At 39.6% G+C, this 26746-nt stretch overlaps 1 protein-coding gene across 1 annotated transcript in view; it reads right to left on the bottom strand.

Annotated features, from left to right (window-relative positions):
- AFF3 (ALF transcription elongation factor 3) overlaps nucleotides 1-26746 on the bottom strand; it is a 321016-nt gene that overhangs the window by 123684 nt on the left and 170586 nt on the right. Inside the window, exons 5-6 of the mRNA XM_034074643.1 lie at nucleotides 9793-9879; nucleotides 4221-4257 (exon numbers count right to left, since the gene is read on the bottom strand). Of these exons, the coding sequence (XP_033930534.1) occupies nucleotides 4221-4257; nucleotides 9793-9879 (124 nt within the window). The remainder of the gene's footprint in view (nucleotides 1-4220; nucleotides 4258-9792; nucleotides 9880-26746) is intronic.

Here is a 26746-nt window from a genome sequence, read left to right as displayed (position 1 = left end):
ATTTTCTGTTCATAACTTAGGCTTTTTATAAGTGATGAATTATTACCATGAATACTGGTTTGTTTGAGTGTGAGAGGGAATATGGATTCCAGAGTGCTTTGCCAGCAGAGTTCACATCAGTTCTACTTTCAGCAATGTATGTTAATGCAGCAACAAGGGAAACAGCATAAGTACTGTGAGGAGAAAAGGGAATCTCTGTTATTTAGCCAAACTGGATATTAATGAATTACCCTACAGTAAGCATTTGCAGCTGCTTTTATGCTAATCCTCACTTAACATACTTCTGTGTGGAGAGAGAGGACGAAGCCTATACAGATGGTAAAAACACAGCAGTCTGGCCTATCAGAGTAGAAAATCTGTCCATTAATGCTTTATCAGTTCTCACTTGACTGAATCATAGAAATTCTTAAAATGTGTACAGACTAAGCATAGCTGAATGTCACAGATACACTACAGATAAGATTTTTGGATAAGCATATGTAAAAGGGAACTACCTGTCAGAACAACTTGTATTTTTCACATTCATTCTTGGCCAGACTGAGATTTGCTTTCCATGTTCCATGTAATCTGCCAAATGCATGCAGGTACCATTGTGGGAGGCTGGCATGTGCCAAATTACTAAATCCTTTCTAGCTCTGGCTTCTTCTTGTGGGCAAACTGGTGCCATCCTTTGGATATTTTTTCAGTCTTTTGGGAACTGACAAACAGTATGCTGCCCACCTCATTATGGGACTGCTCTCAGCACACTTTATTTCATGTGCTAAGCACTGTGTATGTCTCTCGAAAAGCGTGTGTGTCGGTGTGTGTTGGTGTGTGTGTGCATACGCACACCTCCAGAAACATATGGTAGAAACAATCAGTCCTTAGATCCTTAGCCATAGAGCTGGGGGTTCTTTGTTAGTTTCTACCTCACCTCACACAGCTCCCTTTCTAATCTTTTTAGATACAGCCAGAACGTGTCCAGATTTCTTTCATTTCAAAGTAAATTTCAAATGAACTTTTGTGGGATTTCCCCACTGAATAGTGGGTGGCCAGAGAAGGAGTTCTCTGCTCTGAGCTGGAATTTGGGTGAATCACTCAACGTAAGCGGGCCAAGTTTCCCTTTCTGGGTAACAGGGATAAATACTATTTATTGTAACAAAGCAGTATAACTTCAGCCATTACGGGTTTGATTTCCTTGTGGGGGAAGGATGAGAGAGAAATGTAAATGTTACCCATGAGAAAGGCAATGTTTCCAGCTGGAGTAAAACCATTGTAAATGACAGGCTCAAGAGCCACTCCAAAGAAGGCGTTGTGCAATGGGAAATAACAACTAGCTAAACTAGCAAATTGGGACCCTGAAGATGTGCATTTGGATCATGCAGTACATAGACCACTAGATTTATTTCCCACATAGAGTCATTTTCTAGCAATCCTCACATCCTGTATTGGGTTTGCGTAGCAAGGTTTTGGTAGCAGGGGGAAGGGGCTGTAGGGGTGCCCCTATTGACAGCAGTGAGAAGCTGCCAGAAGCTTCACCTATGTCTGATACAGCCAATGCCAGATGGCTCCAAGATGGACCTGCTGCTGGTCAAGGCACCTCTGGGATAACACATTTAAGAAGCAAAAAACAAGAACCACCCCAGCAACTGCTGGTGGAGAGGAGTGAGAAATTGTGAGAGAAACAGCCCTGCAGACACCAGGTCAGTGCAGAAGGAGGGCAGGAAGTGCTCCAGGCACCAGAGCAGAGATTCCTCTGCAGCCCATGATGCAGCCCACAGGGAGGCAGGCTGTGCCCCTGCAGCCCATGAGAGTCCATGGTGAGGTTGTCTCTATCCTCCTGCAGCCCATGGATGACCCCATGCTGGAGCAGGGGGATGCCTGAAGGAGGCTGCTATCCATGGGAAGCCTGTGCTGGAGCAGGCTCCTGGCATGATGGGTGGCCCCACGCAGAGAGGGGCCCACACTGGAGCAGGCTGTCTGGCAGGGTTGGTGACCCTGTGGAAGGGACTCATGTTGGAGCAGTCTGTTCCTGAAGTACTGCACCCATGGGAAGGACCTGCACTGGAGAAGGCAGAGAGTGTGAGGAGTGCTTTCCTAAGGAGGAAGGAGTGGCAGAGACAACGTGTGATGAAATGACTACAACCCCCATTCCCCATGCCCCTGCACTGCTGGGTGGGAGAAGGTAAAGAATTTGGGAGTGAAGTTGTGCCTGAGAAGAAGAGAGGGATGGGGAGAAGATGTTTTAAGAATTGTTTTTGTTTTCTCAATACCCTATTCTGATTTGATTGGCAGTAAGTTAAACTAATTTCCCCAAGTCAAGCCTGTTTTGAAAGTGACAGTAATTGGTGAGTGGTCTCTCCCTGTCCTTATCTTCACCCATGAGCCTTTCATTTTATTTTCTCTCCCATGTCCAGTTGAGAAGGGGAGTGATAGAGAAGCTTTGCTGGGCACCTGAAGTCCAGCTGGGGACAACCCACCACTTCTAAGGTAAGGTCTGCGTCTCATTCTAACTGTGTCTTATTCAATTCTTACTCCAGCTCCTCTATATGAATCCTCATGGATGCTGGTCTCAGAAGTAGACAAATTTCCTCTTCAACATTAGAAGTGTCTGGTGTCTGCCAGCAACCTTAACTTTTGCCACCAATGAAGAATACATTTCTGCATGGGTTCAGCTGTCCTTTGGTTTGGTTGCCATCATCCAGGCAGTACCAAATGCAGCTCCAGCCCATCTGCAAATATGTACTGATTTTGCTGAGCAGGATGAATGAGAAGTCAAGAAGAAAGTGGAGGTACTGTGGTGTGGGAAGGCAGATGGGGGAATTAGAAGTAAGCTGAGGCTGGAGAACACTTGAGAAAGGACTGGAGGAAAGTTGTAAGAAGGTAGGACTAATTTCCTAACCCACAGGAAAGCAGGTTTCATTAGAGCTGCAGAGTAACCTAACACATTCAAGTGTTGAAAGAAGAATATACTCAGAATGAAACTAAGACCAAAGCTGGCCAAACACTGTGGCCTCTGATGTCATCACAAAGCCTTCAGCTCAGCTGGTGTGTTGGTCATGCTTGTGACTCTGCGTGTGTTTGCATAGCCCTCTCTATTATGGCCCTTTTGTGCTTCCTTCTCTCATTACTGTATTCATTATTTCCTGACAGAACTCACCCCGTTTGCCTTTTATTATTTCCTTAGTGCTGGACTCACAGCAATATCAAACTGATGCCAGCAATTAAGTGACACCACTGCATGTTTCTTCACAACATTGTCTTCCACATGCTGACCTTTCCCCAGCAAAGAGCCACACCATTTTAATAGCCTACATCTCCTAGCCTTGTCTCTCTGGATGTCTTCTCCCTCATGCAGTGGGTGACCAGCCACTTTCAAAGCCCTATCTACCAGCTCAGGGCATTTTTCATCTTCAATCACAGCCCTGTAATTTGCAAACCAGGCTCTGTTCTGGCTGTCAGGCCAGGAAGATAGCAAAATAGTTCTTCTGGTTGAGTTGATTTTGTTTTGAGAGCAGGGTAGGATCATGTATTTTTAATATGCATGACAACATTAACAACAGTCAAAGGTGTCAGGGGAGAGGATTAATATTATATTTAGCAGAACAATTCAATCTTTCAATACAGCTGCTAAGTTTTTTACCGTAACTAAATGTAACTAAAGTGCTGCTGATCTGCACCATGATTTGTAAATTGGAGGCCACTGAAAAGCCCCAACCAAAAGCCACACAAGCACATATCATTTCCCTGCCCACACTCTAGCCGAAAAGACCCATGGCTGTATGGTCTTTGAGACATTATCTGGTGTTAGTTGGCAGGATTTGTGTCACTTATTAGTGTGCAATAGGCACAAAATATACCATTTTCTATGAAAGAAAAATGGTAACAAGTCTTGTTGCAGAGTTTTATGGCAGTCTGAATCTGGCCATACAACTAGGTCAGTTCTTTTCTGGCTGTTTAAAAAAGGCACTCTTTTGGCCTTTCTGTCTTTCTCATCTATATAATGAAATGGTGATAAATAAATGAATCCTTTTTGTTCTTGCCAGTCCACCAGAAGACCTGACATTTTGATGGTCTCTCTTCTGTTCAGTTCTCCATATTTGGCCATACCTGAGTAAAGCCTGCTGAGTCTCTACACTGTCCCAGTCTGCTATTGGTTCCTTACCCTACCAGCCACTTGTATTTCATAGCTATTGCCATGCCCTTCACCCAAAGCAGCCAGAAAATGAGTTGGTACTTACTTGTATTGCTGTGTCCTGTAGATCCCTGTTGTGACTCCTATGGTAATAATAGAAAAAAGGTACAGTATGTTATTTTTACAGCAATTTTTAGCTGCAATACTTGCTTGAACATTACCTTAACAATATAAACAGCATTGTTAATTGTTCAGTTTCCAATTAATCTTCGATTACAAGAATAAATCCAATATTTCTTTGAAAATCCATTAATTCTATGGCTTGTAAACTTATTTCACAACAGCCCTTTAATAGTGCAATTCCTTGTATAGCTATTACAACTCTCCTGCTCACTATTCGTTTATTGATCAGCCAAAACTCGTCTATTATCTTCTACAAGTTTAGATGAGAAGGCAGAGGAAAGACCAATATTGTTTCATGGACCATTGGATTCCTGAGGTAGTAGCACAGCTGGTCTTTCCTCTTCACATGTTGATATTGACAGCACTGGAGAATGGAAATACAGATTTAGTTCTGGGTCCCAGAGATTACAAGGTCAACCTTGTATCACAAGCACAGTATCTATGAATATGGTGCAACAAATTAGACCACTTTTTCCTCACATGCAAATGTTCACATATTTTACTCACAGCATTTGTTTGCATTCATAAAAATATAAAAGAAATTTATAAATAGAAGGGAAATACAAATATAAACTGTAACAAAAATCTATTGAAATTAAGAAAAAAAAAATCCCACTGCTACGGATGGCAGCAGGGAAGGTGTCCTGTATGTAACTCTGAGTCTGAATAACCCAGACACACACAGGAATAGACCTCGCATGTGTGCTGCAATTACAACTGCAGTAGTCTGCTTGGAGAGGCCATGCACCCACAGAAACACACACAGTCATTTTCAGTGATGAATGGGGCACTGGACCAGATCCTTGGTCCACAGAGGCTGAGTGATGAGTCAAATGCACAGCTCACCAGGAAAGGAACTGCAAGTCCCCAGAGAGCTCAAGGATGCTCTGGCTTGGCTGAGCTGGGATTTTGCTGCTGAGTCACTCAGAAGCACGTCACAGGGGTTTGGGACCCTAAGAGTTTCTTTGCAGCTCTAAATGGAAGTTGTCTGGACCACAGGCACTGAGGGTTTTAAGGGCTTGTCTGGCCAAATCCCCTCAATCTGCACCATTTGCTCTGAAGTCAAAGCTCTCCAGACTGCATAGCTTTGATCTGCAATTTTTATGCTATAATAGGCATCTGCAAATCACTGCCATCTTGCGCACCTGAAATGAGAGACATCAAATTTTTGGTCAAGCCCTAGGAATTTCTATCTTCAAGTGGAGTATGAAAAGATCTGTATCATGTTTCACACACCAATAATAATTTGTCAATAATTTGAAATTCTCTACTTTTGACAAATTGCCTCAGCATTTTGTGAATGCTGCTGATGAAGGGATATTAAAGTCTGTTTTTTTCTGGTGACTGAATACAATCTTAAGTAGTCAGGATCAGCTTTCAGTGGTGATGCAGTGACACGTACACTTGAATTTAAATGCTATTCTAGTAGCCAATCATGCTGCCAATGAAAGTAGGCTATTAGAGCATGTTCAGTCTCCAGAATAGTGAATTTATGTGCCTAGAGAAGTTTGGGGGAATACAATCATTTTGATGGAAATACCCTCGGGTTTGTAAATGTATTTGAAACTGCTAAACAAGGATCTTGCTCACTCTTTTACATTTTCATCAACCTCAGGAAGAATGCACCCTCCCCTTTAACTGCTTAGCACAGTATCTTACCTCTGGCATTGACTCTGCGTAGTCTCAAATTTGACAACAGCAAAGCATATGAGCTATAACATTTTCTCTTCTCATTTTAACAGATTCCTCAAAATAAGTGTCTTGATTCTCAACTTATTATTCTTAATAACAAAAGCTAATACAGAAATATCATTATAAGTGGAGAATGATCCCACTGAGGTAGGAAAAAGTATGACTTAAGGTAACTTAAAAAACAAAGGAGAAGTCTTCACTTCTGGAAATTATTGTCTACTGTATTTGTTCCAGCCTGTTCAAATCAGTAAGAAAGGAAAAAGTAAATGAATTGAGCACACAAAGAATAACATCACTATGATAACTTTGCTTCAGCTGAGAATAATCACCCAATAGCTTTGTGACAAGACACCAGTTCTTCTGAGGTGGATAAATTAATTCTCAAATAACAAAATGAAGGCAGATCCCATAATATCACATACACATAACTAGAAATCAAACACCTGATCAGACTTTCAAGACATGAAATTGCAGTAAAAATGAAGACAGAGGGAAAATCAGGCAGCAGAATTAAAAATGTTTTTTTCCTGCATGAGGGTGAAGAATTAATGCCTGCACATGAAAGCTCATTCACACAAGCATCATGCGAGCTCTTATTTACCAAATTTAATTATTCATTTAAAGTTTATTTATTAAGATGTTTTTAATAAAATTACAATCAAAAAATGCCTAATCATTTGTAAGTAACAAAGTGTGACAGAGATGGGAGAAAGGAAAGCACACACAGCCTGTCACATCACACACTGATTCAATTATCCTTAAGCTTTGAGAAACAAGAAATAAAGAGACTGTCATTGCCCCTTCCCAGTAAATTCAAGAGCACAAATTAATTCCACAGAGAAAGAAAATGTAGCTTTATGCCCTCTATCACACAAAGGACAGTTCCCTAAATGTGCTCTCCCAGCAGCACTGTGCTGGGAAAACTACTGGGTACAGCCTACTGGGTACTGTGTCAAAGCTGCCACAGATTTTCCTTCCATTCCTGTGCATTAATACAGATCTCCCATGTTAATGAGGTCTGATTTCATATACAGGTACAGCATATGCAAATATATCCCCCTCATCCACCAAGCATATACTTATTTAGATGGACACATCCACACATGCAATTTCAAATATGCAGTTCTGTTCTATTTGTGACATATAAACCTAAGTTATTTAGCTTTTATTACTAGACTGATTTCAAAACCAGTATAGCTGTAGCTGCTGTGGCCTTTGCAACTTTAATAGCCTAATTAATAAATTTCAAGGTTCAAGCTGTCATCACTAATTACTTGAGTTGCAGGTTAAAAGCAGTGTGGCATGTATGGGAACTAATGATGCTGACAATCAGTTTTCATAAACAGAAAAGTAAGGATGATTTGCATCCTTGCAACAGAGCAGGAGACTTACAAGCTGCTCTCTTTCTCATTCCCAAAATGATGAGTATCTTTACACTTGGAAACTGTCTTCTGTTAAAAAGGATTGCAGCCTACTTGCTTCCCTGGCTGGAAGAGTCATTGCAAATGAACTGAACCGATGTCTCAATACTGAAATTGAATTCACAGTCCCATGCATTGCTTGGAACTAAGAGATGAAGTAGATGCCCTGAATTTAGCCTTTTAGCCTCTTCGCTGTCCTTGGCCACTGCTTAACTGACAGGTCTATTTATCTGAATAATGTGTGATCCACAACAGTTTGGTGTAGTCCTTAGGTTTTAACAAGGTGGGACAGCTACATAGCTTACCTGTGGGTAAGCTTTCTAAGAGTTACGGAGACATTCCCTATGAGACCCAATAATGATTTTACACCGCACCTTGTGAAGAGCAGTAAGTAGCTTATGAATGTTTCAAAACCATTTGAAAAACTAGGAAACCAGTCTTTGCATTTTGGAGCTTAAAAGCAGATGCCTTCTAATGTCTGCAACTGTACAGATTCTGACTAAGTCACAGAAGCAACTCTTAACTATTCTAAAATATTTTAAAATAGAGGTCCTGTTTAAAATTAACATGATCTATGGCCAGTGAGGCGGGATTTTTTCCAGAACCCTGGCAAGTTTAGTTAGGTGCTTCTTCCCCATTTCACACAAAGCACTCTAATTTCTGACCATATAGACCATGCAGGCCACAATAAAGTTGTGATGTTATTTTATGTACAAAAGTATGCTCATATATTATGCAAGGAAATCTTGCCTGTCCTAAACTTAAATAAAATGGAAAATCTACTCTGGTAAGAGAAAAGGAAACCACCTAGAAAAGGCTCTTTAAAAATGCATGATGGAACTCTGAAATGGCCCTGCAGTTGAAACTATTAACATATTTCCAGAGAGATGGATGAGCAGGCAGAGAGAAGATGAGAAAGTCAATATCAACCATTATCCACATATCTTTGCCCTATGGTTTGTGGTTCTCCTATTCCTGTATTTATCACAATACATTTAGTTGAGGGGAAGTACATTCATGACGGCCACAAAGATACACTGATAGGTGCACACCTTGACCATGCACATCTGCACTCATGCCATGTAAGCACATTATGTGGTGATAATTATGGCAGAAATGGCAAAGCTGCAAGCACCACTTTGGTTTTGTCATCCATATTTGAGTACTTCACTTTACTGTAAACTGCTGATCCATCTTTCTTCTACCAGACTTACTCTAACATAACAAGCCTCGAGCCCACCTACCACCTTCAATCAGCTGTCTGCCTTTAGTGAGCAAATAGACAGTGACTTATTTCCTTCTTTTTCGTTATAACATACCAGAGATGTTTTGGTTTACACCCCTGGTATTTCAAAATCATGACACCCTCATCCACAGAAAAGCTGCTTTAGTGTAGGCAAATCTTGACGGTTTCTTGGCTTCGTGGTTGTAATTATTCCCTGCACTAAATTTTGTAGGATGGACTTAAAAGTTACCAAAGGAACTTGCTTTAACAGGAGAAAGGCTACAAACAGTATCAATATCTTATTTCAAGCTTCAACTTACAAACTATATGAAATAAATGAAATATAGTGAAGCTTGTGGCATGCAAACAGTATATGGTGATACAATGCAAATTTTTTATTGGCTTTTGCATGGAATAGCTGATTTCATTCCCTCCTGACTCACCAAGTGTAAATACTGTGGTTTCCCCAAGCTCATGCAGATGAGCTTCACCATGCCATGCTGCATCCTCCCTGGGATACACATACAACAGTGTAGCTGGTTTCAAGGGACCACCAGCAGGACCTTAGTCCATTGTGGAACCAGATACTTCCCTGGGAAATACTTCTGTGGCCCCTCTGGGCATCATGGCACTGGGCTACCTGGCTCTGTAGCAATGCTGCCCTTGAAGCCAGGTTGGTGGCAAAGGATGTATGTCCACTCCTCAGCCTCTGACTGCAGAGGCCAGTGTCTTAGTAAAGCCCACCTCAGACTCAGTGGTTTCAACAAAAAACTTGGCTAGCGAAGCCATGAAAAGCAGGACCAAGGGATGTAAGCAGGAGCTTTTTGACCTGAGCAGCTGTATGCACCTTGAGGTATATCAGTCAGGAGCTTCAGCAGATGCCTGAAGAAGGCACCACATCTGGACACTTCACTAGAGACATGTGTATCTTTGCCTTGCAATGAGGAATCTGTGACCCACACACCAGCATCAGTGCTGCTGCCAGATGCGCAAACAAGATAGTGTAGCTCTGCAGAGGTTCTAAGTAGGGAAAAGCAGGGGGTCCATGAGCATGGTATCTAGCTCAGCCCAGAGACCCTACATGCTTAGTCAGGGCTCATTTAGGGCATATTTTGAGGGGCAGGAGGCATGGTTCTGTATAATGTGGCATGGCTTACCTTGTTTGGGAAGGAAAATTTGCTTTGTTCTGCCTTTCCTGGTGTGTGAATAGCTGACAGTGGAGCAGGCCATGAATGGGTCATCTCCTGAAAAACAATATTGTACAGCAAAATGTGTTTAGAAAGTCAATGAAATGGAAGACAATGATAGTGTATCAGCAGCAAGAGTGTTTGGGTAGTGGAATATTTAAGTTACTGCAGTTTCTAGGAAATGCCCAGTTTACATATAATCTAGACAATACATGAGCTACATTGATTTTTCTCACAGACTCTTGAGAGCAGTTCTTAAGCACCATTTTGTTTTCCTGAATAGTTAATGCATCTTAAGTGCAAGAAGTTTGATTTCTCTGACAATCTGCAACCATATTTTAATCATGTAATGTATTTTGGATGGTGAAACTAACAGAAGAACTTTTTTTATAGTATGGGAAAAGATATTTCATTTCATGATCAAGTAATGGGTTACACGCTATGGAGTAATCACAACATAGATTTCTTAGACAAGGTCAGAATGATAAACACATACTCAAAGGTTAATTCCTAAAATTGCCTTTATCACTGTAAAGGAGTTGAATGAGTTCCTAACTGCAATGTGTCTGTGCTTTGCAGGACACCCTCCCTGTATTGTTTAGAAGGACATTTTTTAATAGCTAAGAGGCATATGTAGTTTGACCTGACTTATATGCAGTCATCCTTGAAACAGCTTCAGGTAGCAGGTAGGCACATGCTCAGTACTGTTATAATTCAAGCCTGAAGGAATTGGTCTCCAAAGCAAGGCTGCATTTGGGAAGGTGTTAAATAAAACCCTTCAGACAAGAAGTTTGTTAAGAGGGAGGCTTCATATTCCTCTCTAGTGCAGGCTGTTAAAGGATGGACTTTTTTTTTGGCATGTTCAGCACCAACAGACATAATATTCGGGACACAGTAACTTAACACAATTAATATGAGAAGCAGCATGGAGCATGACAACCCCGAAGAGTCAAGAGTTAAAGAGCAAATAACATCCTGCGCGAGCAGGGGGCTTGCTGACACTATCAAGAGTTTGCCTGGCAGATGCTTTGCTGGAGTTTGATACATTAGCTGACTGTGGAATTGTTTCTCAGTGATATTCCAAGAAGTTGTGCTGAGATCCACGATCAGTCCTAAAATAATACTGGAGTTATATTTCCATGACTCATTCATTGCTTGAAAAAAGGTGCAGGTGAGTCTCTTGACCATCCTTCATAAGTGCTGACGGAAATGCTTCCTGACCCAGCACAGACTGTGCTGGGACATTTTTTACATAGAGGGAAGTCTCTGGCTGTTCTGCCAGAGAAAGGATCATCTGCCAAGGAAAGGATCAGCCCTTTCAACACAGTTTATTAGTAATAAATGTCACCTTTAAAGCATTCTTGATAAACATTTTATTTCCTAATAAAAACTGCATTCTTTTATTTTATTTGAGGCTAAAAAGTTACATGATTTATTATATGTCTCTAATCTATGTGCATTCCTCTAATCAGAGCATCATCTGGTTTGCAGTTTCAGTATCAGAATTGCTTTGCTTTTCAGTTCTTTGAGGCAGATTGTTCATCTTATGACTTCCTTATCTGATAAGTGCCAGCAATAGCAGTATACAGCAATTTTTAATATAGAGTAAGTTTTTTAGACTCAGGCAACAAAAAGCACAGGCAATCAGATTGCTTTTTGCTTCAAGTACCTGGCACACATGCTATTGTTTTTCAAAAGATTAAGGAATTATGTATTAAGAAATATTCCAGCAGTAAAGGATTATGACAATAAATTGATGAAAAGGAGTTTTGCAATGTGGACATTTAATTCTAAGGCTGTGATCTAAAAAAGTATTGCTTTATCACCTGCTTTTCTCTGCTTTTTCCAGCTTTTCCCTTACAGGACCATTTGCTTACTTTCTAGAAAATGGGACGTTGCACATGTAGCCTTCAGGTGTTTCCACTGGTAAAGCCCCATTCCCACACAAAAGTGTTTTTCCCTACAAATTGAGGTGCTGAGCCGAAAAGTGTGCATGGGAATGGGCTACGTGTATCTTTCTTCTGAAGGGCAATGCTTTACATGTTATCCCTGTCAACTGAAGAATTGGGGCAGCTAGGTTTGTAATGTCTGGTGGCTTTGACTTAAAGTTAATCCTGCTTGTGAAATCTGCTGTTCAGTACTTCTGATTTCCATTTGCCCAAGAAGCAGTTCCTCTACGTTATACAGTGGCTGACCCCCACTGTCACCTTCAGAGAACCATCTTCTTGAGAAGTCTGCTATATGCCACGCAGAAACCAATCTGTTACAGCAGCAGAGCTTTTCCCTCCCACCTTGCCTGCCCAAGTCTGGCAATGATGCCTTCATCCAGGGAAAGGACCAGAGGGCTGATTAAAAATAAGGGTGACCTTTTTTTTTGACGTGTCAAAATGTTTCATTTCTCTTTTCCCCAAGATTATTTCTCATCCACACTTCAATGAAAAATGCCCTTAATGGTCTTTTCTTTTTTCTTTTTTTTTTTCTTTTTTTTCAGCAGCTTCTCTTCCCCCTTTTTACTTTGAGTTGTAGTATATAATAAAGCTTTCTACATAAATTAAATTGCTTGTAAGCCTTTCTGACACAAGCACTTAGTAAGACCACTGATGCTTGCCAAGGTTAATAATTGACATTACCATGAAAATCTGAATGGGAATTTACTAGAACAGTATTTGAGTTGTAATTTGATGGTGTAATTATTACTACCATTTGGAATTTAGAAGACTATAGAAAGAAATCAAATTAGGAAAAAAAATCAGAAGACTATAGGTTGTCACCACTGAGGAGATGTAAACATAGTAAAATTTTTTTTAAAGGTAAATATTAAACGATGTGCACAGTCTCCTTCTGCCTGCCAAGAACAGAACATCAAAAATCAGGAGAAAGGATTTAGGTGTCCAGGAAGTGCCAAGACTTTGCAAGGTCAAGCAGAAAAAACCCAGCATGTTCCTGTGTATCAAATCTTGTGATTTTAGTCTCTATCTGAAGATATTTGAGACAGATTAAAAGTACTAGTGGTGACATATGAATATATCAAGATCTTTTTTTTAGTACATGGTGTGAAATGTTTGGAAATGTAAGCCAAAAAGGCAACTATCTATCTTAACTAAATAGAAAGGACACAACTTTTATTGTTAAAATAAGCTTTCATGCACAATTTCTCTTTTCTGCTCAGCTAACTTGACTGTTTTCAGAGTCTGGGATTGGCAGTATTGGCACAAGGTATCCACTGGACTGAAAACAATGTTTCAAATGGACTGATGGAAATTCGGATGTACTTAAGATCTACAGCACCTTCAAATTGATATTAGAACATTAATTGATGCAGAAGATTCTTGAAATTATAAAGAGAAAAAAAAAGGGATTTTTTTGTTTTTGTTGAGGTTTTTTTTTTTTTTTTAGAATAAATCAGACAAAAAAATATGTCTGAAACAGCTGGCACCAGAAAATGTTCCAGCCACTACAAGATAATATAGTCTAATTCAAAACCAATTCAGATCTTTCTCCAAACTTCATTGGGTTTAACCTCAAAGTCCTGAACAATGTAAATTAAAGGAAGCACTGAGAGCCATTTGGGATCAGAAGTGTGGAAGACATATATTTCTAGATCAAAGAAGAGAGCCCTAACTACACTGCTTAAAAATACATGTGGATAAACACATATGCCTAACTGCAGGACAGCTTGTTTTTGAGATGATGGCGACTGCCATCCTCCTCCTGCTGAAGACTGACAGGTGGCTCTGAGACCCCCTCTTTTATAAACCACCCCCCTACCTTTCTCTTTGTGAGGATTACAGGGATTTTGTTTCACACTGTCATCTTTGTGGTGGTGGTGGTGGTTGTGGTGATGATGGCACGTCTCATTCACAAGTGAATTGTAACTCTACAACTCTACAACTTGTCTCCACCTGTGGTAAATCAGTTTTCAGCATATATAAAGGTCCAGTTTTACAAGCTATAAAGGCCCAAGCCTAGTTAATCTTAGTCAGTGTGCTAACTTGGCTTTTCTTCTTACTGAAGGGGAAAACCTGCAAATAAAGAAATCTATAGTATTGCGTATCCTTGCTCCAAATTCAGTTTCCGCAGCAACAATTAAGTAATGAGACATTTCTTGTGGATTAATGACTGCTTGGCAGGGTTTTCTTTGGGGCTTTTAACCCTAGCTTGTAGGTAATTTTTCAGGAAAAGTACCATGCAGAGGTAAATAATAGTATTCATTCTAGACTTAAGGCAATGCTATTTATCTAGTGCCATCAATCTTGCTGTGTGGCACCATGATACCAGGAATGGTTGAACTCATTCAGAAAAATGATATTTAATACAGAGTAGGGAGACCAGTAACATCTAGATTTGAAGTCTAGCCACATGTATTATCTTGCTGTTCATTTGCTGCCAAAAACAGAACTTATCATCGGGCCATTAAGAAAATTGTTTAATCCTCCTCTTTGCTTGTGCTCACCTAGTCAATTTTTGTTTCATAATATTTTGTCTCTCCACATATGATGATTTAAGAAATGTTTGCAGCATCTCATAAAGGACCCTGTCAAACACCTTTGGAAAATTATTTTAGCTGGCTCAACTTCATCCTCTGCTCTACAACATGTCGCAGGAATTACAGGAGATTGGTGAGACACAATTTTCCTTTGCAAATACTCTGCTGGTTAGCTCACAAGGACCACAGAGGCTCTCTCTTTGTAGTTACCTACACTAAAATGCACATTTTAGGGAAGTATTAGACATATTTATTCAGCTGGAAGTCGAGGCAACACAAAGCTAAAGCAGAGCTTTCCAAGATCCTTTAGCGTGTGATCACAGGACACAGTTTGAGAACGTCTAATTCCTTTACTCCCCTGTCTTCATAAAATAGATGGTTTTTATTTTTTTTATTTCTTTTTTTTTATCACAGGAGACTCTCTCTTTAACTGCTGTCAGTTGGCAAAGATCCTGTTCAGTTCAGTGAAGCTACACTGCCGCTAGCTGACAACATGGCTACGATTTTAGTGTCAAATATCCGAAGTAAAGAGTCTGACAGTGAAGTTTTTGGAGACCATGTTGAAGCTGACAGCATTTCACTATGATAAAGCTCCCATGATCTGAAAAGCAAATTTTCTTTTTTTTTAAAGTTGATTCCTCTAGTATCTGCTATTGCTGCAACTTTTCTAACCCAAACATCAAATATACACCTGTAAAATAGAAAGATAAAGATGTTTTATCTTTTTTTCTTTATCATGTCACTTGTCCAGACTTCATCTACTTAACTCTGTTTCTTCTTCCTCCTAAGCCCTGTTGTATCCTTTGAGAACTTGATAATTTTCTTCTTTCCATTTCAGCATCTTTTATTTTGACATTATCCTTCTGGTAACATGTTATTCAGAACCACCACCGCCCAACAAAATATCTTCCTATCTATCTTCTTGCTTCTGTTGTTTCCTGTTTTACTTCCTTTCCATCCACTTATTTGGCCAGGTTTTAATTTACAGTTTGTATTTATGTCACTTATGATGCAAAATCCTTGCTAAACTTAAGTGACAAATGTGGTTTCATCCACCCACTAACTGAAGGATGAAATAAGGCAACTACTAAGCTCCCTGTCATGGAGCTGAAATAGCTATAAGGACACCGTTTACACCAAGCTGGGTGCCAGTTCAGTACTGAATCTCAGTCAGCAGTTCTTCTGTCTTCCTGTTTCTGCTAAAACGATTTCAAGGAGTCACTTTTTTCATAGCAATCTGCTGCAAAACACATTCTACCACATCTCCTGTTTGGCACCAGTCCCAAGACCCTTCAAATGCCCTGTTGCTTTCTGTAATATGAATTCCTTTCAATAGGTTTCATCGGTATAACAGCCAAAGATACATGACAGTCCAGGGGGAGAGTGCTTGTCAAGAAATTTTTTTGTTCTAAGCAAAGAAATAAAGGTAATTGTGCAGCTTGTGACTGTCATTTGTGCTGTGTTTGTTCCTTCAGACCTGCATGGATGGGCATCAGCTGAAATTGTCTGATAGAAACTGGACTCTGTGTGTGTATGCATGCCTCTGTGGGCTGCGGAGACAGGAAGAAAAAAAAGAGAAATTAGGCTTTTGGAAAGGAAGAAGGTCAGAGATTTTGCAGACTGCAGCGTTAAAGATTGTGTTTGCATCAAATCTCCAGATATTTGGTATCTACAGAATGAAACTATTCCAAATCATGAACATTTGCAGTGTGATCTGTGGCTCAATTCACTTTACAGCAAATCACAAATGCCAGTGCAATAAGTTTCTGTTTGGAATACATGATCTCTGCTTTAATGAAACCATCCTGCAAATAACCTGCAACATTTAGTCAAGGTTCAGCAATCTAGGACAGATAAATGTAAAAGAGGGCTGCTTACTTATCAAACTGACTTATTTAGGTCCTTCATTGTATGATTATAATTCCTTAACAAAGACTCTTGCAAATTTTTATTCATTTTCAGGGGATTAAATGAGTCCAGAAGAAGCTATGTATACCCAAGAGAAATGTAGTTTGATTCTAATAGTGAATGTTGATTAGGGTATAGCCCATGCCGTGCTCTCTTATCAGAGTTTAAGACAAAAAGATTCATCTATGTCAGGAAATGAAGAACATGTTCCTTTACAGGTAAAGCATAAACATAATTTAGAGGGTTTCCTTAAAAACTTTCAAATATTCCTCACTGAAAAAAAAAAAGACAAAATTTCTCCTTTATCTCCTTTATTCTAAATGATGAATACCTGCTCTCAGCTAAGAAGCTGTGTTTTCGGATGAATGCATTCGGCCATATGATATGACAAACTGTCTGAAAACCAGCCTTGCCTGGGCAAGCTCAGATGATGTGGTTAATCAAGGTACAATCTTTATTAGTGCATTAACCTCCTGCACCCAAGGACTGTAGATTCTAATTCCTGAATTGCTATGCAAGACTGATGCAGCTAGTTTTCTACTCTCAGTTGGCAGCAAGCTAACATAAGTAGCTAATGAAGATGAATAGCTGCCTCTTGGGAGTGGAGGGAGGAGAAAGAGGAAAGGAAAAGACCTAGGATACTTCAAGGTCTAGATCTCTGCATGATTTCAGGTAATAATGAAAAAGTGCACATAGTCGACATTTTCAGAGCTTGAAACAAGCATGTTAATTCTGCAGAATGCTAACAAAGCAATGGTAGTGGCCTCAGCATTGCTTTGGAAATGTTTCAAGAAGTTAAAACAAAGGTTATTGAAAATAAAGATCAGGACACTGGTCAGGGACTTAACATGCTTTTGATGGAGATTGCATTAATATGCACAAAGGAGCAGACAACAAAAAAGGTCTACCCGGAAGTATTTACTAAGGAAAACATCTGTGGTTTGGAGAAGACAAAAATACCATCACAGTAAATATTTAGCAATACAAAAATATCTTTGCCACAAATGAATGTAATGTTCTAATATAAACATCCCTTTACTCCAGACAAAAATACACTGCTAAACATGAGGAGGTCATCCAAACAAGAGAAAATTTTGTAGGAATTTTTTTTTTAAACTAGACACATTTTTCAAGTTTCTTATTTTGTGGAATATCGGAAGCTTTCTGATAGGTACATTAATGGTCCTGGTTCACCCCCAGGACAGAACATGAAATAACAGGTCATCAGTTGGCCTAATTTGTTCTTAGTCCCAGTCTTTCATATTCCTGAAGCCAGTTTAAGAGGACTGAAGGCACCATAAAACCTTACTTGGTTCCTGGGAACCCAAGGGCTCATACAAAGGCCTCTTTTGTGCATCTGCAGTGGAGATTCACCACTGGGTATGAATTTATAAATTTAGCTCAGCTTGTTCAGCCCACTGATCAAGTATTTCAAGCTTCATGAACTTCTGGTTAAAACAGTAGTGCCTGTGTACTCTGTGCACAAGTTATGGGCAGACATTACATGAATTAAATACCTTGTGCTGAGTTGAGGTTTAAGGTACCACCAGAATGCCTTTCAGCTAACATACCTGCAAAAGCTGCCAACCATAACAAGAAGAAAGCAAGCTTCTGTTCTGTCCTTCTACAACAGACTTCTTGATGAGTGTGAAAAGATGATAGAGAGGGTAAGGAAAGACTATTGAAAGAAAAAGGGGGGAATTAAAGTATTAGAAGTTAAAGTTCTGTCAAACGTGGCTCTATAAAGCATAGATCCATCACACTTAATGATATTAAATGAAATATGTTTCATCTGTGTTTTCTTAACGATATTAAATGAAATATGCTCAATTTACAGGTGAAAGATCACACCAGAGCAGGACCTCAGACTGCGCAGGTGAGCATCAAGGCAGGGACTCTTCTTCCCATTCCTCTGCTGTAGCACAGAGAGGTTCTTCAAGGCAAAGCATCCTGTAAATCCTTCCCAGACAACCTAGCAAGGATGTGGCTGACTGCAATTAGCAAACAATTTTGTTTATGATGCTCTGACAACTTGGGAAATCTGTTCATATACAAGCCATTTATTTTGAATGAGATTAAGAAATCAGTGTAGCACTGCATGCTTCAGCGTATGTGAATTCAACCATCTGTTCTCAAGGTTGCATAGTATGCCTCCTAGATCTGAACTGACAGAAAGATGTTAAATCTTGATGATTTGTATTCTAGAAGTAGCACAGTGGCACTGTCTGATGGCTGAAGCTGACAGAGACCAGTTCAGCTAAGAGTACCGAGGTATGGAATTGAACAGAGACAAATTCATGTCCACAAATGAAGAATACCATATATACCTGGTAGACTGGACACTGGACCCAGAAAGAAGTTACAGATCACCAGAGGAGGAGGAACTGAAAATAATATCCCAATGTCACATGCTCTTGCCCAAGGAGCTCATTCCATCTTTGTGCATTTGAAAATGGAGAAGCAAGTAGCACAATAAAACTGATGAGACCAATGCTGGAATAGCCTGTTTCTTTGACCACAATTCTATAATAATGCTGGGAATTCTGAGAGGGTGAAAAAGGAACAAGAAAAGATCACAGGTATTTGCAGAGATCAGACCTGTTAGACTAACAGCTACTATGCTTGATTTGGGTAAGTAACTTCATAGGGAAAAAACCTCCCTATCTTGACTGTTAGAAAAGTTATTTGTTGCCAGCTCTCAAGTGTCCCAAGGCAAAAGGTAGATCGTATACTCAACACGTTCAACAGGGTTCACAGGAGACAACTGGAAACGTCAAGGTTGTTCATGCTTAGTAAAAGTCCATGTGTACAAAATTTCCAAATAGGCGTTAGTGGAAAATGTCAGATCACAATAACAGAAAAAGATGAAAACCACTAAATTCTTGCATCATGAGCCAAAGTATAGAAGGACATAAAACAAAACTGAAACTAGGAAAAAAACCCCAAGTTATGATCTGGCAGCTCACTGCTGGAATGCATTGCTACAGAAATGCCCATCTTCATCTCCTGAAGTCTTAAGATAAAGAAATGATGCTTTTCTGAATTATATGCTTCAGCCAAATACAAGATAACGAGCTCAAACCAGGGGAGAGTGGCTGCAGTTATCTGGCTTGTTACACAGGTCAGAATGCTAGTCAGACTGAGTGATAGAATGCACTATTCAGACTCACGCTTAAAATGTACCTAAGTTGGCTTCTTGTTCTTTATTCTAGAGTTTCTTTCTCGGCTCATCAAAACCCTCAGCATTTACGGCTCTCAGTACAGACTTTATAAATCAAGAAAACATGTGAACCATTTGTACTCACATGTGAATGGCAGGTACTGATCACAAAGGCAGTGAGAAAGGGTTGCTCCACTGTGTTTTAGAAAAGATGAAAACAAAAGTTTGTTCTTCCTTTATGTATCAGTAATCTATTACTCATAGTTGTCCCCTGCTGCTTTTGACTGTAGAAGGTCCAGATGCCCTGGGGATTTGAGGGATCAGTATGATAAAGGCATCTGCCCAAGTTGGGACTATGGTGTGTTGAATAGCAGGTCCATGTAGGCACAGCCACTACTCAAGGTGCCTCTTTGCCCCCTACTGTCTTCAGTAACACGTATGCCCTACTCCTGGTAGGTGTAAAGAGGGTTTCCATACTACCAACCTCTCACCTCAGGGCAAGGGGAATGAGCCCTGGTCAGAAGTGGAAGCCAGGTACAAATTTCCTTCTCCTCCCTTCAGGACTCTCCAGGGAAACAGCCTGGATTTTCCCAGAGAATCAGCCACCCACACTGGAAAAAAATCTAGCAAAGTGGTAAACTGGGGCTTGGTGCTACAGCCAAAGGGCCAGCTCCAAGACTCTGCAATGAAAAAGGCTGTCCAGATCCTGCTGCACTTGGAAAAGTGACTTCATAGCACTTCCTTTTAGTTATGTGTAGTCCAACTCCTACTTATATATGTGGATTATAATCTCTCTGGGAGGAGCACTATGTTGTAGCATGTACATGGCACTGTGCATACTTAGGCTATGATTTTGTTCAGACGTTACTAGGAGCATCAGGTTTTGTTGACTTCTACAGTGGCAAAAATACCAGCACAAGTGGGCACAAGGAGGATAGTCCCTCTTACATAAATTACTGGATATCTCTGGGACTTAATTTGCAGTAAAAAGTAAATGCACAAAATACAAAGCTTGCACGGTGCATTGGTAGAGGTTCTCTACCTAGGACATTTTATCTTCTACCATGGATAAAACATGTAGTTGAATCTCCTCAAAACTACTACTGCACCTTCAACTTGTGAATTTAATGATCTGTGAACTGACAGAAACTTTTGTGGACAAGATAATCTGGCAGTGTTTTAGATGGGTGAAGTGATTTCCTTTTCTTTTTGACATCTTCTGGTGTTGATGTTTGAAAGATTTTTTTTCCAAAATGCATGTCAAAAGCATATGGGATAAGGAACAGAGGAAGAAAATATGTGCTGGAAGAATCCTCTAAATAGCTGAAGACTTTAGTAGAGAAGTCCCAGTGGATGCATGCTTCATCCAAAGTCCCTCAAGCACTTCTGAGACACCCATCCATGAATGCCATGAACCCTGGCCAATGCAAACTGGATGCAACAATGCTGGAGGTTTCATTGTTGAGAGCAGAGGCAAAAATAAAGCCTGGAAAGAGATAAGATCAAAGTCCCCCTGCTATGCTCCAGTCTTTGTGTGGCTTATTGAGGCAAAAACAGATACTCAGGGCTTTTTGCACCACAGTAAAGGGTTTGGTAAGCAAAGCACACTGAGCTTCAGTTATGAGAATTTTTGTCTGTTTCACAGAGTCAAAGCAACTAATCAGTAGGCACAAGGAGGCTATTCTTTGGCATTCATCTGCAGGTTGTTTTGGGTGTTTAGGAAAGAAATCCTGAGATGGGGCCAACCAGAGCGTGAGTGCATGGGGCACTGGTCCTGCTTGCAGAGCTGGCACAGTCACAGTCCCAGCACTTCAGAGGCTGCAGGTTCCTGCTGCACCAGACCTGCTCCCAGAAAAGAGTAGCAAGGGTGGGGAGAGGGTTTGAGGCCCATCCCTTGCTGCTGTGTAGAAAAATGTCAGGCTTGCCAGCAACATGGTGCCTCTGGGAGGCCTTACATGGTCCTTACACACAGGCAAGGAGCCCACCTGGGCTACTGCTGCTCACCATCATGTTTTTGGGAGCCAGTGCCAGGAGCATGAAACAGCACCTACCACTGATACACATGGGGTGGCTTTTGGGAAGCTGTCTTAGGCAGGGAGAGGCTCTTCACTCCAGTTGTCCCTAGGCAATCTGGCTTTCTTGTTAAAACTGATTTTAAATTGTACTTCTCCCTAGCTGCAAATACACCCCTAGAGAAGTGAAGGACACCATTCTTTAGCTGTGCAATTCACACTTATCTAATGTTTACATTAAGTGGGTTCTTCAAAGCTATGATTGTCTCAAGCTCTGCCTGCTTTAAGCCCTCAAACAGTATTTAGCAGTTATTGTACACATTGGCTTTCATCTGCAAGGTGTTCTGCAAACCTGAATTAAGCATCCTACCACTCCTGTAATCTCTGTAAGTACTGTACTATTATTATGAGGTAAAATATATAAAACTGGAATTAAGGTTGAAAGAACCCTGAGTCAGAAAATCCCTCATGAAAATCCCTGTCCCAGCACAACTGGTATGAAGGGTGACAATGCCATTCTGTGACTCCACTTGGAAAAAATAGTAGAAGCTATGAAAATATACACTGAATCCTTAACTGTCTTCCTAAAGCAAATGTTCCGGCTTCATCCATTACACCATTTATTTCATTAAGAACCAGAGTGACACTAGCACATTATTCATTATTGTAGGCATTCTGGTATGAAGGGTGACAATGCCATTCTGTGACTCCACTTGGAAAAAATAGTAGAAGCTATGAAAATATACACTGAGTCCTTAACTGTCTTCCTAAAGCAAATGTTCCGGCTTCATCCATTACACCATTTATTTCATTAAGAACCAGAGTGACACTAGCACCTTATTCATTATTGTAGGCATTGTCTGAATAAGAAATTTGCATTTGTTTAAAAAAATAAATCACATTACCCAAAACCAAACACAATTATATTTATCTAAATTAGTTAAAACCAAATTAAATGAATGGAAACAGTTCATTAGTAGACTGGTTATGAAAAAATTAAACTTGAACTGATGAAACACCCATATGCACAGAAAGCCTACATGGACTAGAGTATCATGCTGCCTCACCACTTTTGGGTATTCTCCACTGATGTAGTACCAGACTCTCAGTAGAAAGACAGCTTGCTTTTACAGATAGGATGTTATGAAAAATGATGCTAAGAAAAGTTTTTACAACTCTCTAAAACATTCCTCAAGATGTTTGCCAGCAAACAGTAGGTGATTATGAAATTGCAGGCTGCATCGTGACAGAGGCAAGCAAGGAAGTAAAATGGTTACAAATGCATGTTTATTCTTGAGCTCTTAACTACGCATGATTTCTTTATCCACTTTACAGGAAAATGAACATATTTTTCTGTCATTTTAAAAAAAAGAGGATATGTATAATTTTGTTGGGTTTTTTTCAGCTTATAGAAATCATGTGGGAAAAAAGTGAAGTAATACATAAAGAAAACGGAACCAGGACATACTATTACCACTTTTTAATTACACTATCTATTTTTTAGAGAGCAGGGAACTGGGAACAGCTGCCTTAGCACTGAAAATTTTAAATATTAAAAGTCACAAAAAGTTTTTTTCTGGTGGAAAATGTTAATTTCTTTTGATTTCTCTTCATAAGAACCATCAAGCTGCAATCCACTGCATTAAGAAAGTCCACATAATGTCTATGTATCAATTAATTCCCACTTAAGACTTCAATGACTTTCCTACCCAGGGAACAATTTCACCCTGTTGATTAAAGGTAGTCCTTTAGGCCAGTTCTCTTTTTTTTTTTTTTTTTACTTTGAACAAGTTTCTTAGTGAAACAAAGCAGTGGATATAGCCTTCAAAGCTTTAGTATACATAGAATGCTATCAGAAGTAAGATCATAACATAGAGCTTTCTTCCCTACCAGCAATGAAAGCATAAATCAGGAACACCCTCCAAATTAAGTGGAGACAGTCGGAGATTACTAGAATGCTTAAAGAGTAGCAAAAATGAACATTTTGTGCTTTTTTTGCAGGGAAAAAAATGGGATCCTGGAATTCTGTTAGGTGGCTTAAAATACCCTCCATGACAAGGTAATTGTTGGTTCAAGAAACAGTGATCTAGAGGTGACTCAGCTAACACAACCCTGTGCCCAGAATACCAGCTGTAATACCAGTGATACAAACGTGGTCCAAACCCAGTGCTGAGCTATGTCAACCAAAAGGAACTCTGGTTACAGCAAAACAAAGCAGAGTAACCTGCCAGGGGTTTTGCTGACTGTTCAACAAATCGAAACAGTTGTAGTATCTGTGTACAAGACAGTCTGAAGTTCTAAGACAGACCATGTTATAAAGTGAGATGAAAAAAGATAAAAAATCTACCTTCAGATTAATCCTCTAATGCCAACTAGCAGTAAAGCTTTTACTAGAGTCTGTTTTTATTGACAGGTTCAAGGTGTTGAATCCCTATCATATTTTAGCCCCAGTGTCTAGATTCATATCACCATTGCTTTCTGATGCTTAATCTCATTAGTACAGCTATTTGTACTGATATACCCAATAAGGTTGCTAATACTACCTTAGCTAAGTGTTATTTATTGTATCTGTATATACAACAATATTAACACAGTCAAGCATCAGCATCGGCACTTGAGGGCACCATTAAATTCATCCAGTGTTCAGTGGGAGATTTAATGATGGATTTAATAGTATTAAATAGGAAAAAACGCCCTTGGCCTTTACATTCTCATTTAAAAACATATAAAAGAGTAGTAATTCAGGCAGTTATACTTCTTTCAAAGATTTTCCTTCAAATCATGCTCAGCAATTTGAGATCAGTTGTACTTTGTCTGTTTTCGTACCTTGATCAAAGACAGCAGCCCCTGGCCTATCAGAATTACCAAACTATTGGCTCAAGTTCCTACACCATTTGTGAGTTTGCTGCTATGAAGAGAAAGACTGGTGGAAAACTAGCACAGTGATGTTTCCTATGAGCTACATTACAGACACTTTTGTTAGTAAGAAATATAAGCAGAGCCATGAAATAATTGGATGTTAGTTTTTTATGCTGATTTTTTCCATGGACTATAAATAGGTTTTGATTTTGTTTGATTGTTTTGGGGGTTGTGGTGGTGTTGGTTTTAGTGGTGGGTTTTTTTTGTGCTGGTTTTTTTTTTTTTTTTTTTAAATACAGTAGTGTGCCTGCTGAATTTTTCCATAATTTTTAGTTGTTTTCTTTCAGTCTCCAAATGTCTGCTACTGATTGGATATACTGAGGGAGGCTGTGAATGCTCCATCGCTGGCAGTGTTCAAGGCCAGGTTGGATGAAGTTTTGGGTGATATGGTTTAGTGTGAGGTGTCCCTGCCCATGACAGGGGGGTTGGAACTATATGATCTTAAGGTCCTTTCCAACCCTAACTATTCTATGATTCTATGATTGTATGTTCTCCAGCCCATCAATGACAGAATTTCACCCAAGAAAGGCATGTGAATGTTTTTTTTTTTTCTGTCACTGGGTCGAAAGAACTAGGGCTCAGTCTGACACCGGAAACTTTCTTCATAGGCTACCCAGCCAAGTCTGTCCCCTTACATTCAGTTTGAAACAAAGTGGGTAAAAGAAAAATACTGGAAGACAAAGATGCTCTCTACGTCACCTTTACCAGTGATTAGAGGGTCACCTAAGCACCTGCGAGTTCTTCTTAAGCTTGAAAACTGTGGACCATATGTGCAAGATCTCAGTTACTTCCATATGTGAAACAGAATTTATATCAGCATGAATGAGCAACAGTTCAGTCGTAGGCTTTTTTATTTTACGTATTTTTAGTGTTTATCATGAAAAAGATTATACACTTACACTAGCAGTATGAATACCAACAATTAACAGATAACAGTAAAACCATCATATTTGAATCTGAAACCAAATTTTAAAAGGTTGTTGTTTTTTTTTTAGCAATTCTGGCATTAAAGAGAATATGGATCAAATCAGAACTATACTTCCACACACATGGGTAATAACACTTGGAAGTAGATCCTCAGTATCAAATTGTGAAAAAAACCCCAAACCCAAATCTTAAAGCCAACATAAAGGCCCAAGTGACTGCTTATCAGGGAACATTCAAATTTTCCTCTGAATCTTCTCTGCTTGTGAATAGTTCTACAGACACAGCTACTGAGGCAATTTGAACAAACTCGCTATATAACATCTCACAGGATAATACACCTAGTTTAAAGCAAGAGTTATGCAACAGAGACAAAGAAAGGGACAAGCCAATCTCATTACTTCACACATCCAGACATGCTGGATTAATTATAGAGTGCTATATAAATGTGTATGCATTTGATTCCACAGTGCTTTCCAAAACAAGGGTAAGATATTGCTGACGTTCAGCCACATCACTGGTGGAAAAAAACCATATAGGGTAAATAGTTCACTGCACAACAGTGAGGGAATTGGAGGTAGGTTAAAGAAAGTATTATCCAAGGATGAGAAGAAATCCCATTTCTTATCAGACAAACCCCTAGGTCTCAGATGTCATTTCAGAGCATGGGTCTTTGGCTGTTGCAGATACAGCTAACAACCTCATACGATGAAACATATGCTTAGTTTATCTATTTCAGAGAAAACCCAGTGCTAGAAAACTAGAATCCTTTTTGTGCCATTATTGCAGAGATTCACGCATCCACCTGCACATTCTCATGATTTTGGTGCATGAGACCTTGGGTTGATCCACAGCTAAGGCTTAGTCTATACATTTGTAAGTGTGGTGCATACGTAATATGCATTTTTTGCACAGTTATTTTGGATAATAAGGGAGTTAATTTTAATTAATTTTGGAAAAAAAGAAAGGATCTTAAGTGGTAAGTTTTGCCAAGAAAGTACCAGTACAGGTAGCACTCAGCTCTCTTCTCTTGGAATTGACAATGAGATTTGGGTTTTTTTAATGTACTCTAAGAGCAGGCAATGCAGTATTGGGCGTTCCTGAAATGGCTTTGTAGCACTTTGCCATCTTTGGATGAGATACTTGTGGTCAGTCTCCCAGAGATTCTGAGCTTTACTTCTGTCTGTGGGTGCTCAGAGACAGCTCTCACTGAAGTCACTGAAAGCTGAATGCCCACAAATAGGGAAAAAAAAAAGTAATTTTACTAGTGGCAGTAAGGATTTAAAAATGCATAAGTAGGCAAAATCCCTTATTCAAGCTGCTGCTAAAATGATATACTTTTAAGAGGCTGAAAAGGTTCATCTAAAATTTACTCTGTTGGTTAAATAATACTTACACAGGTTTTTGCATGCCGATTATGTATCAATTATTGCATAATTGCATCATTACTTTAATTAGATTAAACTACATAATTGGGATGTCTAATTACAGAAGGAGGGGGAAAAGAAGGTAACT

Source organism: Melopsittacus undulatus, chromosome 2 (genome assembly GCF_012275295.1).
Source record: "Melopsittacus undulatus isolate bMelUnd1 chromosome 2, bMelUnd1.mat.Z, whole genome shotgun sequence".
Taxonomy (NCBI): domain Eukaryota; kingdom Metazoa; phylum Chordata; class Aves; order Psittaciformes; family Psittaculidae; genus Melopsittacus; species Melopsittacus undulatus.
The sequence above is the reverse complement of the archived record's forward strand: the minus strand, read 5'-3'. Positions and strand labels throughout refer to the sequence as shown.